We start from the raw sequence: 15,983 nt of genomic DNA on the forward strand, positions 1-15,983 counted from the left end.
GAGAGGAGAGCGGCACCTTCCCTGGAGGGATGGAGTTCATCTCTCTTTAGCAGGTGTAGGGCTTTACTGGTTGTTTAGATCAGTGTTACTATCAGAAATAATTAATCATTATTTCTTTAGTTATTAATTAATATTTAAATTAATTAATTGAATCTAACTCATTAAAACCTCATATGGGGCTCCAGTAAATGTAGTGCGCTACGTTTAGGAGCGAGTTTGGTTATTAGCAATAATTAATGATTATCAAGGACAATTATTAATTATTAAAATCAATAGAACATTGATGAGAATCAATGTTAGGTTTTTTTTAATCCTTTAAATCAACAATTATCAAAGATAATCGTTAATTGTTAACATCGATGAAACATTCATTAAAATTAACACTAGCTTATTGATCATTCAAATTCAACAATCATCAAAGATAATTATCAATTATCAAAAATCAACAGAATATTAATAAGGATTAACGTTGACGGGGCACCACCCTGGAATCAGGGACTAATAACCAGATAGTACAACAGTCTCAATATTAGATTGTTTTCTTAGGAAAATCGACATCTGAAGAATATCGATTTTCGGGAAAAAACAATGAATGAAGGCTTGAATCCGAGCACTGACATCCTGTCAGCATGACACAGGCATATGCAAAACAAACCTAAACACTTCTCTTTGTAATATAAACAAAGTTTATTTATGCAGTAATATCAATTAATAATTAACACAATGCAGTCAATAAACTTCCGACTTACAACTACAAACTAATCAGTGATATGATTAGATACGGAAATCAAAATAATCCTATAACACATGAGGGTGTGTGTGTTTGTGAGGGGTCGAGTGTGTGTGTGTGGTTAGTAAGAGAGAGAGAGAGAATAAAGTGACGGCCCTAAAGCTGATTTCGCGATCGTGGGAGAGAAAGCAGCTGTTAGTTTATCGCTCAGAGACGCGGTGGACGGTTCGTAAACAGTCCCGCGTTCTTTGACTCTTTAATGGATAAACTCAGTTTGCCGGTCTCACCCGCGATGGCGAAAATGCACAACAGCCCACTGTGGTTGGACTACAATACAACAAATCTCATTTGTGATAATTAATACCCTGAGTATTAATAATGAGCGGACATGGCGGTCCGTAAACTGTACAAGCAAAAACCTTGAAACACAAGAATAACACACTATAATATTCTATCTCTGCCCAGACGTAAACCTCTTACTTGAATCGTATGAGGACATAGAATGTGTGTTCATCCATCCTTTAACTCCGACCCGGTTCCTTGAGGCTCTGGTGATGACGGGAGGCCATTTCCTCGCTCTGTTGGCGGGCACGGCTGCTGATTTTCGGTGGGCTGGCGGAGAACTCAGAAATGTCAACTTGATTGAAGATGGAAGAGAAATCTTTAATCTCTTCACTTCTGCAGGCAAACGGATGAAGATGCGGATTGCTTGGCGGTCTCCTTCGGATCCGTTAGAGTGTTCGGTTGAACACAGAGTAATCTCAACTCGTCCAGCGAGATGGAGATTGTATGGCCACAGTTTCAAGTTGGACGTTACTTCCTTGTGCCACGAAGCTGCACCTGAGAGCAGCGATGAGCTGCGTCTACACATTGCAAGCAAAGTTGCTGGATGCAAATCCCGGAAGCATTTCAGAGGTATTTCTACTCCTGATGATGTCATGGTTTGAGGGACATTCTGTTGTGTGCCTCATCCAATAGGAGTTGAGAGTTCGATCCTTTAGTGAGCAAGGTTTCATGGGATTTGTAGTCTGTTTTGGACTCCAGTAAGATTTACGACTTGGTATGTGGGGGCTTGAGTTAGGTTTTTACGACTATGTTAGGCCTGCCTTTGTCTTCTATCTGAATACATGAGGCCCAACACAGGTCAGGTGTACCCCAAAAACTCTTCCAATTGTCTATAAATCCTATACCATTCTCCGAAAACCACTCAGACATCCAGCCATTCAGTAATCTACTATAAATCTTGTCACCATGACAAGCAGGGAGGGGACCAGAGCATAATACAGTGACAATGTTTTGCAAGTTCACACACCTCTTTAACATTATCTCTAGTGATCTCTGACTGGCGAAGCAGGACATCGTTAGTGCTGACATGAATAACAATTTTACGTTTAGTATTAGCCAGGGGCAAAAGACGACAGAGGTTCTCAGCACTTGTAAATTTGATCTGATGTCAGACGCCCTATCCCCCGAAAGGCATTGAACAATAGTGGCTGGAGTCTCTATTTCCATGTTCCTTACAATAGAATCTCTTATAACAAGGGCACTTTCAACATGATTTTCAGTGGGTGCATCACTGAGTGGGGAGAATTGATTGGAAACCCTAACAGGAACGGGAGAGTGGTGTGGCTTTGCTGAGTGAGTATGCTGCCGCGACGTCACCCAAATGCCCTGCTGCAGGGGCTTTACTGCCAGAACCAGTGTTTGTGTGTTGCTCCCTGTACTACCCGCATCCGAAACAATATCTACTGGCTTTTCTTTCTCACTGACCTCCACTAGCGTTCGGATGCGTGTCTCTAACTCATTAATCTTCTTTGTCAGCCTGACTAATTTCTTACATTTATCACATGTAAATCCCTCACTGCTGACGGAAGAAGCTATAGTAAACATGTGGCATGTAATGCAGGAAGCAGTAACAAGCAGATGCCATGACTTACCGCAATTGTTTGTTGTTGTTGGTTGTTCCCGAGCTGCGAGGGTTTGAGATCATTTTGAATCCCTCACGCAATTGTTTGTTGTTATGGTTGTTCTTAAGAAGCAGTGTTTTGAGATTGATGCAATAATCTGTGTAACACAGAGGAGAATGGTGCGCACGGTAAAATGCACGCAGTTTAATCGTGATAAAAATAGAAAGCGGATGCACGTGGAAAAATGCACGCAGTTGAATCATGATAAGAGAATAATACAGGGGAAAAAAACAGATGTTCGCTGAAAAATGGCAGAGATTAAAGATTAAAAGCTGAAAACAGATAGATAAGTGATGCTAAAAAAGCTAGCTGGCTACAAACACAGACTCGAGCTAGGCGCCAGTAGCAACAGAAACAGGAAGTGATGTATGTGTGTGTCAGCCTTAAATTGCTTAGAGAAGTATACGAAAAATGTGAAAGACAGAGGTTGAAGAATGGATAGATTTTTTTTTTTTTAAATAAAGCCAAGAGTAGGGTCAAGTGCTCACGAAAGAGCTGTTTCTTTAGGTGTTTTTTGAAAGAGGCTAGAGAATCAGGTGCTCAGGTGGGAATCGGCAGGTCAGTGCACTCGTTAATGACCAATCATTTCACCACATTCTGGATCAATTTCAGAGGTTTGACTGAACATGTAGCAAGGCCTGCCAGAAGAGTACTGCAGTTGTCCAGTCTGGATAAAACAAGGACCTGGACAGAGTCATGTAGCATGCTCAGATAGGAAGGCTCTATTGTCTATGATCTTCCTAATGTTGTACAAAGTAAAACTGCAAGATCGGGCAGTCCTTGCAATGTGGTCCGTGAAGTTCAATTGATCGTCCAACACATCATCAGGATTTCTGGCTGTCCTGGATGGTGTAATAGTTAACAAGCCTAGTTGAATGGTGAAAATGTGATGAACTGCTGGGTTCGTTGGGACCACGAGAAGCTGAGTTTTTGCAGGGTTGAGTTGGGTTGTACTTCCTTCAATGCCAGGAAGAACAAGGTTGAGTTTCCATCGTGACTAGCGAGAGCCGCATGCGACATTCACATGCTGTGTTTATTGGGTTTATTTAGAGTCCTACAAAAACCTTACACCTACCCTTAACCCTAAACCTAACCCTACCGCTAAATTCAACCCTAAAACTTACCTTAGTAACAGTGAATGAGACTCTTGCAAGACATATGCTGCAGGGGTGTTACCTTCTTGAATTTCCAACCGAATTTGAAACACTGAAATTGCGAATTTGCAAAGTGGGCTTAATATAATGGGCCTAATATAAGGGGCTTAATATTAATAATTTAAAAAAAAGAATATTTTGGATGTGAACTTTGGAAAGTAAATATTTAAAATTGAATTTGTAATGAAGAAATTTTGAGTTAAAATATTCAGTTGAAATATTTACAGCTTAGATATACAAATATTTGCAATTCCATTCCTCAAAAATGCAAGCACTGTTAATGCAAGGCTTTTATTTTTCAATTAGCTCAATTCTGTGTGCTTTATTGTTTCAAAGACATTTGTCAGTAATGTACTTCCATATTAGGTGATACAACAAAGACCAAACCATGATGGAATAATAGCCAGAGTAACAATACCAACCACACAGAGAACTGGCCACTGATGAGACACAGATAAATGCAGCTCTGAGCATATTAAAATTTCCTCTTTGTCAAAGAATCTGAATGCTGAAGCGATAAAGTAGCTTTATGAGTTCATAATGAAGGCTTTTTTTTAACAGATCTAGTATTGGCTGCTTTTGCCCAAAAGCTAAGTGCTTCCACTAAAGAGTAACAGCTAAACTGAACCCAGAACAGCAATAAAGGGTTCCACTGATTCTCTGGTAATAGTGCAGAACAATAGTGCCTTGAGTGTGTCAGGGCAGATGGTCTTTCTGTTTGCAGCCAGAGTGGTGCTCTGTCCAACGTACACAAGTGCACGATAACATGTTTTGTAGCTTTATTTGTTTTTTTATGATTGAGTTAAGATATACAATACATGACCAATTGTATGTGGACACCCGAGCAACACATCCATACATACATAAGTGCAAAACCATTGGCATTAATAAAGAGTTGAGTTCTGCCTTTGCTGCTATATCAGCTTCCACTCTTCTAGAAGCGTTTTCTACTAGATGTTGAAACATGGCTGCGGGTATTTGCTCCCATTCAGATACAAGAGCATCAGTAAGGTCAGGCACTGATGTTGGCTGATTGGATATTGGCTGACGGGACCTGTCTCGATAATTGGCATTCCAATTCTTCCCAAAGGGGTCCACTGGGGTTCGGGTCTGGGCTTTGTGTAGGCCAATCTGGTTAAATGTTTATATGCATGCATTGTTGAAGCATCCAATTTCCTTAAGGAATTATGCAAATCAGGTAATGGTGTAAACATTGTCACAAAATTAGTGCTAATCGCAACTTTCAAAGGGCAAATCCCCAGGCCAGTTCTGATTGCTAAGTTGTGGAGGATGTGGTAGACTACTGCGATCTGCTAGCACTGAGATCCAGGCACCTGAATTGTCTCTCTAAAATGCAGGAAGTGCACTTGACTACACCGTCTGGACACATGCTTGGTTAATGTTCTTCTCCATCATTTTCCCACCATTCATGATTAATATCTGCTTCCATATCACAATTTTTTTAAAGTAAACTGCAGCTTTGCATAGGATAATAGTGCAGCGTTAATTGCATTTGGCAAATGCAACATTCCATAATGAGCCTCATTTGGATAGTAAGCAGCAGTGCTTGCCCAGAAAAGAATGAAAATAACTGAATATAAATACTTATAGCAGAGCTATATTCATACATGTAGCTCCTGGTTAATTTTTACTGCCAGTGGTGTGTGACTAACACAAGATTTTGCCCTAGAATACTGCACACTAAGTGGCACAACATTTTAGTTAAAGGGTTAGTTCAACTGAAAATGACAATTCTCTTATCATCTACTTACCCTCATGCCATCCCAGATGTGTATGACTTTCTTTTTTAGAAGATTTTTAGAAGAATATCTCAGCTCTGTAGGTTAATACAATGCAAGTGAATGGTGACCAGAACTCCAAAAGCTCCAAAAAAAGGGGATAAAGTCAGCATTAAAGTAATCCATACTACTCCAGTGGTTTAATCAATGTCTTCTGAAGCAATCATGTTGATTTGGGGTGACAACAGACCAAAATATAACTCCTTTTTCACTTTATAAATTGTCATTGCGGTCTCTAGGCACAATCATGATTTCAAGCTCGATTACACTTCCTAGTGTTTGACGCATGTGCAGAGTGCTAGATGGCGCTATAGGAAGTGTAATTGAGCTTGAAATCATGATCGCCAAGGAGACTGCTGACAGGATGTAGGGGCCTACAGTGAAATAGGAGTTATATTTTGGTCTGTTCTCACCCAAAACCAACTGGATCGCTTCAGAAGACATTGATTAAACTCTGAAAATGAGCCAAAACCCATGACATTAACACTCACGAATTAAGGATTGATAAATGAATACGAATAAATGGATAAATGAAAGTATGTTGAATGTTTATAATGCAGATTATGTGAAATGTTTAGTTTTTTCTCTCTTTTAGAGAGTTATATATTTTGGTACTTGTGTCATATCTTAATTTAAAGTAGGTCTGAGTCTGTCAGTTCTTAAAATACATTGAAATGATTAAGAATCATGTGCAAACTCTTTATTAACTCATTTCACTTTTCTGCCCTAAGAGAGAGATGATGATCTTTGTGATGTAGGTTGTTAAATGTTTAATAATGAAAAAATATTTTCTTTTGTCAGATAAAAAAAAAAGGTTTAGAATGGCTTAAGGTTGGGCTGTTCTCCTTGAATTTGTCATATTGGGAACTTTCAAAACATTGCACGTTAGACTATGCGTTGGATCTTTCTAACTGAAATACTGAGCCGTTGTCTGACTAACGGCTGAAATGCCTCTCATGTACAGTATAGGCTAATCCTGTTAAATCAGACGGCTGTGAAATAGCTCTTCTGCTCTTTAGCTTTAGTAGAGTTGATCCTTCCTGTAACTCTGTTTGTGTCATAGAGGATGAAGACAGTGCCATCTAATGGTGACCAGGCACAGAGGTCTAAAACAAACTGAATTTCTCTGGCAAAAGCTGTTTCATAAGTGGCTCATATTTTTGTCTGTGGCTGTGTGTTTCAGAGATTGTGAGAGCCATGACTCACGTCATTAATCATGGTATGTCCATGTACTGGGGAACGTCACGCTGGTCAGCTATGGAGATCATGGTGAGTAGAGAGGAGAAACATGATATTTCCATGACATTTCTCTCTTAATCTAATTCTGGTTCTTGTTCTGTGCACTCTTTCTTGCTTGCTTGCTTTCTCTGTTTCTTCTCTGTTATTAAATTTGGTGCTTTTTATAATTGTATTTCATACTGTCATATTTATTTCCATTCTGTCAACAAGAACAGTTTATTTATTTATTTATTTTTTATGTCTGTTTACTTTTTAATTGCCCATGACAGTGCGATTGGGCGTTCAGAGTTTGGCGGGACCCAACATTGTTTGGAGATCGAATAAAAATAGTGAGATTTTGAGTTTATTTGTTCTCATCTTCTTTTTCTTCTCTCTTTTTCTCTCCCTGTAGGAGGCGTACTCTGTAGCGAGGCAATTTAATCTGATTCCTCCTGTGTGTGAACAGGCGGAGTATCATTTCTTTCAGAGGGATAAAGTAGAAATGCAACTGCCTGAACTGTACCATAAGATAGGTATACAATATATGCATGCATGCACACAAATATGCATGACTGAGATTTGACCTCTGAGACAGCCCAATAAGGAAGTTCATATTGCGCTAAACACAGTTTTGCTCGTCAGGTGTTGGTGTGGTGTCCTGGTCCCCTCTGGCTTGTGGGATCATTACAGGAAAGTATGAGAACTGCATTCCAGAATCCTCCAGGGCCTCTTTGAAGGTACTTCAGGCCTGTTTGTTGTAGCAGACCCGTCATATGCGAAAAACAGATGGAAGTTGTCCTGTTGAGTAAAAAAACTGACATAGTGCCAGAAACACAAGAACAAGAACAAAGCATAGTTAAGTAGGACAATCTATGAATGGATTAAGTGATTCGATATCTCATATCAATATCCCGCTTGTATATTTATACAAGCAGTTTCTATTAATGGTTTTAAATTGGTCAGTAATTGGTGGATTGATAGATAATAAACATGGTGGCTGATACATCGGTGCAGATAATATTTTAATAATTTCTTCTGGCTCTAGTACAATAACAATATAAAAGCTAATAATTTAAATTATCTTACAGTGCACTAAATTCATAGACTTACCTCTTGGAGCTGAATTATCTGACTTAGGTCAGAATTATGATTTTTGGAACTCCTCTACACAGGACTGAATTTAGAATCACTGTGTTAAGTCTGTACTAGATCCTTTACACACCATTACACCATACAAATCCAACTGCAGCTTCAGTTAAAATACAGGTTTGAAGACCGCAGCTCTGTCAGGGCAGATTTGGTGTGGGTCTGTCTGTGAGGTTGTCTGTGATCTCTTTTGACTCTGTGCAGTCATACCAGTGGCTGAAGGAGAAGATTCTGAGTGACGATGGCAGAAAGCAGCAGACCAAGCTTAAGGAATTGACCCACATTGCTGAGAGGCTCAGCTGTACCCTGCCACAACTTGCAATCGGTGGGTCAAAAAAAAAAATTTGCCCATTTCAATTCAACTGTCACAGTTTGCCACCTTTTATTGCTGCAATAGAGATTCAACTGTTCAGCTATTCTGTTTTCTGCATACAGACCTGAGGAAAATGCTAATTGTCGGGCCCAAAAATACGTTTTTGATGCAATAGATATGTTTATGCAGTAGATTAGTTTATGTTTTCTCCTCACTGAAAAACAAACCTTTTTCTAAATCGCAAATCCTGACATTTACTCACAGGATTAGAATGTTACCAAATATGAGGGTTCTTTGTTAATTCTTTGTTTGTTGGAGGCTAAGTAGATTATTGCCTGTTCTTGGAAATATAAGTAAAATGGATAAAAGGGATGACAACATCATGTATTTCTTTTGAAAACATGGTTTGGTTAATTTGGAAAGCTTTTTATGATTTTCAAAAAAGCTTGATGGTACTCTTTAACTTAAATGGTTCACCCAAAAATGCAGATTCTGTCATCAATCACTTACATGAGGGCAAGTAATTGAAGACAGGATTAGCATTTTTGGGTGAAGGAAGGAAAATACTAAAGACTAAATAAATAAATACATTTTCAAAACAAAACAAAAAATAATTAAAATTAAAGGAAAGTGAAAGAAATATATATATATATTTTAATCGTTTACTCACCCTCATGTTGTTCCAGAACCTTATGACTTTCTTTCATCTGTGGAACACAAAAAGAGTTGTTAGCCAGAACATTAGTCACCATTCATTTTTTGCAAATTTGTTCCATACAGTGTAAGTGAATGGTGACTGAGGCTGCCATTCTGCCTAACATCTCCTTTTGTGCTACATGGAGAGAGAAGAAAGTCATAGGGGTTTGGAACAACATTAGGGTGATAAAATGAAGAAAATAAAATATTTTTATTTCTTTCACTACTTTTATTTAAAACATTTTTTGTGTGTGTGTGTGTGTTTGGTCAAATGTATTTATTCAATTACCTATTTATTTATTTAGTTTTTATTATTTACCTTCCTTATTTCTTCCTTATCTATCATCACTGTAGACCCCCCCCCCAAGACAGTGAGGATTTACAAAGATAAGCTTTTCTGATGACCCAGAATTTTTAAACTTTACATCTATATCAGTTGAGTGACACATTCAAAACCATAGTGTGAATATATAACCTAATATTTCTAAATAGCAAGATTTTTTAAAAATACAGCCATGTCATGATTATTCAACCACTATTGCATGTAGCTGTTTTTAAAATATGTAAGGCTACACAGGTAATTGTTTTAAAACAAAATTAAGTCATCAGTCTGCAATGGCACTTATTTAAGTTTTCAAATTTAAGTTTAGTGTTGAAAGCAAAAATGTATTTCTATGCAAAAAATGCAATTAAAAATAAGCTGTCTCAAAAGCTAATAGAGGAGGTTATTTCATTACACAAGAAAGGTCATGGCTAAAAGTACATTTCTAAAACTTCAATTTCCAATAGACAAGGTTGGCAGCACCATTCATACATTTTTTAAATATGGTACAACAGCAACCTTCTTGGGGTGTGGAAGAAAGCAAAACTTCACCAAGGGAAAGGTTGACTTGAATATTCAAGAAGTAATTAGGAAAGACCTGTGGAGTCCTGAGAGAAGGTTTTATAGACGTATGACACTAAACTGAAAATGAGTTTTAGACCCATGGGTCAGCAGTATGTCTGGAGTAAGATGACAAGGTGATGACAAGAACGACACCATCCCCACAGTCAATGGATGGGGGTCAGTCCTGTTATTGGGGTGTTTTGCAGCTGCAGGAAACGGCTATCCTGACTATATGACTGACACCATGGATTCTTTCATGTATCAGGCCATTTTGGCATGAAAAATGTGATGACTTCAGTGTGTATATTGAAGCTCTGTGATCACTGGACTTTCCAGCAAGACAATGACACCAAGGATACATCCAAGTTGTCCAAAATCTGGTTCAGGGATAGGTCGTGGAATGTTCTTAAATGGTCCTTTCAGTCCATCATTAAAATCCCATTGCAAACCTTTGTTGGGATTTCAAGGAAGCAGTGGCAGCACAGAAACCAAAGAATGTCAATGAGCTGGAAGCTTTTGCTCATGAGAAATGTATAAAAATTCTAATAGTGGTGTCCGAAGTCTGAGAAACATTTATTTGCTGTTATTAAGGATAAAGGATGCTCCACAAATGATTGACTTTGGGGGTTGAATATTTTTGACATGACATTTGTGGAGAGAATTAGTTATTTTTTATTTTAAAATTTGGGTAAACTGAACTCTTTGTTCTCAAAATCACTCAAATGTGTATTAAAAACTTACTTTGACTGTTTACTGAGGTTTTAGAATGTATTGGTCAGGGGGGGTTGAATAATTTTGATTGCAACTGTACAAGAGTATAGGGATGCTCACTTATGATTGGAATTTGCACTGTATTTAAAAATCTCATTTTCTGTCTTATATCTCTGGTCTTTAGTTTGACAAAAAATTAATTAAATAAATAACCAAAACAAGTCCTATATAAATAATGCTTACAGTAACATTTGGAAGCAGCACCAAATCAGAATCCCACCAGCTCAAGTGAGGATCACATGATTCACCTGTCTGAAACTTTCATGCATACTGGACCACAGCACAAATTTCTCATAAATGTGTTTTATGTATTCCCTGTAGCCTGGTGCCTCCGTAATGAAGGAGTGAGTTCTGTTCTCCTAGGGACCTCTAACCCTGCGCAGCTCACTGAGAACCTGGGGGCGATACAGGCAAGAGATTTACCAAGATATCTCAAATCCACTCACATACTGTGGAATGGTGGCCTGTTACAGCTGTGCTTTTATCTCTTAACACCTTTCTTCTCAGTCTCACAGGCTGCCTGTGGCTGATTTTACATTTAATGTATCTAACACAGAATATTTTTATTTTATGTGCTGCAGCAAAATGCAAAATTTTCACACACTGTTGGAAAGTTCAACTAAACCAGAATCAGTTTCAGTTTCCAACTGGTCCAAGCTGGTCTAGTTAGTAAATCAACAGGACTACAATCTGGTCAGGTTGAGGTCAACTTGGTAGATCTTATTCAAGCTGGTTAGAGCTACTGTATGTAGTAGACCACCTTGGACCAGCAACAGACCAGCTACCATGGTTAAAAACCAAGACTGACTACTTTAAAGAAACCAATTGCCCGAAAAAAATTCTGTCTTCATTTATTCACTTTCTTGCTGTTCCAGACCTTTGACTTTCTGTATTCTGTGGAACAAAAAAGAAGATATTTTCATCGAATAATGACTTAAATTTCAGTCCTCATTTACTTTTATTGTATGGAAAAAGAGCATCTTAAACAATCTTTGAAATATCTCAGTGTTCCAATAAATACAGAAAAATATATGGCTTAGGAATGACATGAGGGTGAATAAACAATGACAGAATTTTCATTTTTGAGTGAACTACTCCTTTAAGATGGTGTGTTCTGGTTTTTCCTGTGATTCTGTTTCATGACCTGTGTGATTCGTTACATTCTTGCTGACAGGTTCTTTCAAAGATCACCTCACACGTGGCCTCGGACATCGACAAAATCCTGGGCAACCACCCCCACAGTAAGAAAGACTATCATCACTAGGCCTTCCTGTGAACCTGTACACCTTGAGACTCAGGATCCCATGCCAGCCCTCTTGTGTCGGCAGGTGTCCGCATTCCACCATCTCATCTTCTCCTGCAGAGATCCACTGTTACTATTACAGTAGAAATGCTAAAGTGTTATGCATGCTTCTGTTTGACCTAAACCTGAGCTCATCCTTGCGTGAAGATCTCTGTGGAGACACACCTGCCCATGAAGCACAGAAGATTTTGGACCCTTGTCCATAGGATTACAGTATGCATTCAGCTGTCCATCTCCCATATGTGCCAAAGTGAACCTGGTCTTGACCCTTGACCTCTGGAGATCCTAAAAAATGGGTAGACAGAGAGATAAATGACAGGGCCTAGTGAATTATTGTCTATTAAATGAACATACTGTAGGAGAAAACACTGCATATTATGCTGAGTATGTAAAAACTAAGAGCTGTGACATAAGGCAGTGCAGCATGTAGAGTTGAACTGTTTAACCCTTCCACAGTCTTCGTTACAGGCTGACAATTCCCAGTCAAATTTGACTGGATACAGTAATCATGTATTTTTTTTTTATTTTTTTTTTTTTAGAAATGTAATAAAACTAACTTCACTAAAGTCAAAACACTAAACTTATGCATTTATTTGGGAATATAATGGTATTTAGACCTAATATACCTCTAAATTACTATTTACACCACTTATTTTCATATAAAATGAAAAATAAGAAAATATCGAAATATGTCATGGATTTGGAGCATCTGTTGCTATCTGCTGGAAAAAATTTATACATACATTTCCATGAAATGACAATTATAACCAGTAGATGGCTGCAGCGATACACACATGCTGCCTGGTCACTGCAGACCACTGTTGAAACAAAGTTCTAGATATTAAGTTATGAATTTGGATATATATTTAAAAATTATCAAAGTCTTATTGTTATTAAAAGTTTAGCATTTATTTTATGTTTGCAGTCAGACTTGACCATGGTGTTACGAAGAGAATACTTAGAGTAAGCGTTTTGTTATGAACCATTTATTAGATAACGAACAGCAAGATAATGAAAAGAAAGATAATGAACAGCAAGAAACAAATTATTTATTAAAAAAAAAACAGTAATAAACACTGAAGAAGTATAATAAAGTCTTGTTTGTAATAATATATAATAATGTCTTTAAAATCAACTTTTAATAACTTTACATAAAATAATAGATAGAAGTGTTTTGTCTGGATGGTGTGGCTCCCACGCCTTAGGTTTGTATATACACTACCGGTCAAAATTTTTGAAACACTTACTCATTCTTTATTATATATATATATTTTTTTTAGAACAATAGTAAAGTCATTAAAACTATGGAATAACATAAATGGAACTATGGGAATTATGTTGTGACTAAAAATCCAAAATAAATAAAAACTGTGTTATATTTTAGCATCTTCAAAGTGGTCACCCTTTGCCTAGAATTTGTAGACATGTACTCTTGACATTTTCTCAACCAACTTCTTGAGGTATCACCCTGGGATGATTTTTAAACAGTATTGAAGGAGTTCCCATCTATGTTGGGCACTTATTGGCTGCTTTTCTTTATTATTTGGTCCAATTCATCAATTTCATTTTTTTTTATTACATTTTAGTTTTATAATGAAATAAATTAATATGGTGGCACAATTATATTTTTGTCTACAAAACGAATTTCAAACATTTAAGCATACGCCTTCAGATCAAAAGATTTTTAAAATCATGAGAAACATTTCAGTCAAGTGTTTCAAAACTTTTGACCGGAAGTGTATAATGTATATATATGTGGGTGTGTGTGTGAGAGAGGGAGATAGATAGATAGATAGATAGATAGTGTGTGTGTGTGTGTGTGTGTTAATGTGTGTGTGTTAACGTGTGTTAAAGTCTAATTCTTTGTTTTTTCTTATGCTCTGTCAAATTGGCCCAGGAATACGAAAGGTGTAACACTGTTTGATAAAACCACTCAGATCCATAGAATCAATTCAGATTTTTATTTATTTTATTTTTTTTTTTCTGTGTTCAGATGGCAATTGCAGGAAAAGTCACCAAGCCTTGTACCACTCTAAAATCAAATCAGTCAAAAATGACAGAAGACAGTAGAAGGGTTAAGCAATGTGTGCAAACATATATGTGTTGGATTAAAAAGCCATCAACAGCAGAGTGGGCTGTTATTATGTTAATATGTTGTCCAAAATGTTCCACATTTTGTCTCAATTATCTTTAAATGAGCTAATGACTGTTTGTGTGTGTTTTTCTCTGTAATCCCTCACATTTGTGCAATGTCTGATCTGTCCAAAGTTCTTTTTTTCCTGCTGCTTTTAATTAACATTATAAATAGCTTAGTTTGTTCAATTGCTTTTTCAGCAAATGACACTGGTTAAAGACATGCTTGCTGCTGTATTTGCAAACCTTTGAACTGCTAAGCAGTACATACTTGAGATTCAAAGAGTGAAAAAATATCCACAAGTGGGGTCAACATTTTTACAAACTTGAAAATGATAAAGCTGTTAATTTATGCATTGTGCAGAGTGCGTTTAACATAGAATAAAAATGTGCATCTCCAGTTTTGTTTACTTTTATTCTTTTTAAATGTCTTTTCTAATCAATTACTGTTAAACTATATTGCTGTTTGATGTTGCTAAAACATTGCTACAATAGTTGTTGCTCAGGATAGTTTACTAAAAAACTTACAATTCTGTCATCATTTTCTCATCCTCATGTTGTTTCAAACCTATATGACTTTCTTCTGTGGATTCACAAAAACAGATGTTAGGCAGGATGTTAGCCTCATTCCCCATTCATATTAAAGATGCAATGACAGCGAATGGTAACTGATGTTAACATTTTGCCTAACATCTTTTTGTGTTGTACAGAAGAAAGTCATACAGGTTTGGAAAAACATCAGGGTGAGTAAATGATGACAGAACTTTCACTTTTGGGTGAATATCCCTTAAAGTTGCAAATAATAACTTGCAAAGTGTAGGAAAGTATAAAACAAAACAATCAAATATATAGAACAAAAACAAGGTCATAACCAAAGTTTATCTAGCAAGTCAGTCTGCTGTCGGCCATCTTTGGAACACTATTTTCAGACTATTTTCAGTCACGCCAGTACTTGAATGGAGAAAGACCAAACTCTCAAAAACAGTTGGTCAAGATTACTATTAAAGAACATATTTCAAATCAGCAATAACATCTGACAGTACTGGAATCATAAATTGTGATTCTATACCTCAGATTACGCTATTAAAAAAAAAAAAAAAAACGCAATTTTCCCGGCTTGTATAGCTAATGCGCATGCGCGTTCTTAAATTGATTTACAGGTGATGTCTGTATCTAATAGGCGATTGGCTCTTTTAACTGGCGGGACTTTCTTTCTACATCCGTTGACCGTTGAGCGCTCAGAGCTTCTTGGTTGAGCGTTCCAGTTTCTACCATTCATTTGAATAGAAGTGGCCCATCTCTGCTAAATAATCTCTGATCATAACTGAATGGAGAAAAGTAGGTCACTTGAAGCAGTGGAAAATACTGAATAACAAACACACTTTATGTGTCTCCATAGAAACTATATAGTCCAGATTTACCCTATTCCAAAGTGATGGGCACATCAGGGTAAGAAGATGCATAGTGCCCACTGTAATGTACAAGCCTCTGGAGCCAGTGTTATGATCTGGGGTTGCTTCACTTGGTCAGGTCTAGTCTCAGCAACGTTATGCGGCAATAAAATTAAGTCAGCTGGGGGCCTGGGTAGCTCAGCGAGTAAAGACGCTGACTACCAACCCTGGAGTTCACGAGTTCAAATCCCAGGGAGTGCTGAGTGACTCCAGCCAGGTCTCCTAAGCAACCAAATTGGCCCAGTTACTAGGGAGGATACAGTCACATGGGGTAACATCCTCGTGGTCGCTATAATGTGGTTTGCTCTCGGTGGGGCACGTGGTGAGTTTTGCGTGGATGCCGCAGTGGATGGCGTGAAGCCTCCACAAGCGCTATGTCTCCGCGGTAATGCACTCAACAAGCCACGTGATAAGGT

General features: G+C 37.6%; 1 protein-coding gene across 2 annotated transcripts in view; it reads left to right on the top strand.

Annotated features, from left to right (window-relative positions):
* LOC127442254 (voltage-gated potassium channel subunit beta-1-like) overlaps window positions 1-14,501 on the top strand; it is a 92,265-nt gene extending 77,764 nt beyond the window's left edge. For both annotated transcript variants that reach the window (XM_051700129.1, XM_051700130.1), the window contains 6 exons: window positions 6,834-6,919; window positions 7,281-7,401; window positions 7,511-7,605; window positions 8,219-8,339; window positions 11,002-11,090; window positions 11,855-14,501. In XM_051700129.1, the coding sequence (XP_051556089.1) occupies window positions 6,834-6,919; window positions 7,281-7,401; window positions 7,511-7,605; window positions 8,219-8,339; window positions 11,002-11,090; window positions 11,855-11,944 (602 nt within the window). In that variant the 3' untranslated portion in view covers window positions 11,945-14,501. The remainder of the gene's footprint in view (window positions 1-6,833; window positions 6,920-7,280; window positions 7,402-7,510; window positions 7,606-8,218; window positions 8,340-11,001; window positions 11,091-11,854) is intronic.
* Window positions 14,502-15,983: the final 1,482 nt, after the last annotated feature.

Source organism: Myxocyprinus asiaticus, chromosome 6 (genome assembly GCF_019703515.2).
Source record: "Myxocyprinus asiaticus isolate MX2 ecotype Aquarium Trade chromosome 6, UBuf_Myxa_2, whole genome shotgun sequence".
Classification (NCBI taxonomy): domain Eukaryota; kingdom Metazoa; phylum Chordata; class Actinopteri; order Cypriniformes; family Catostomidae; genus Myxocyprinus; species Myxocyprinus asiaticus.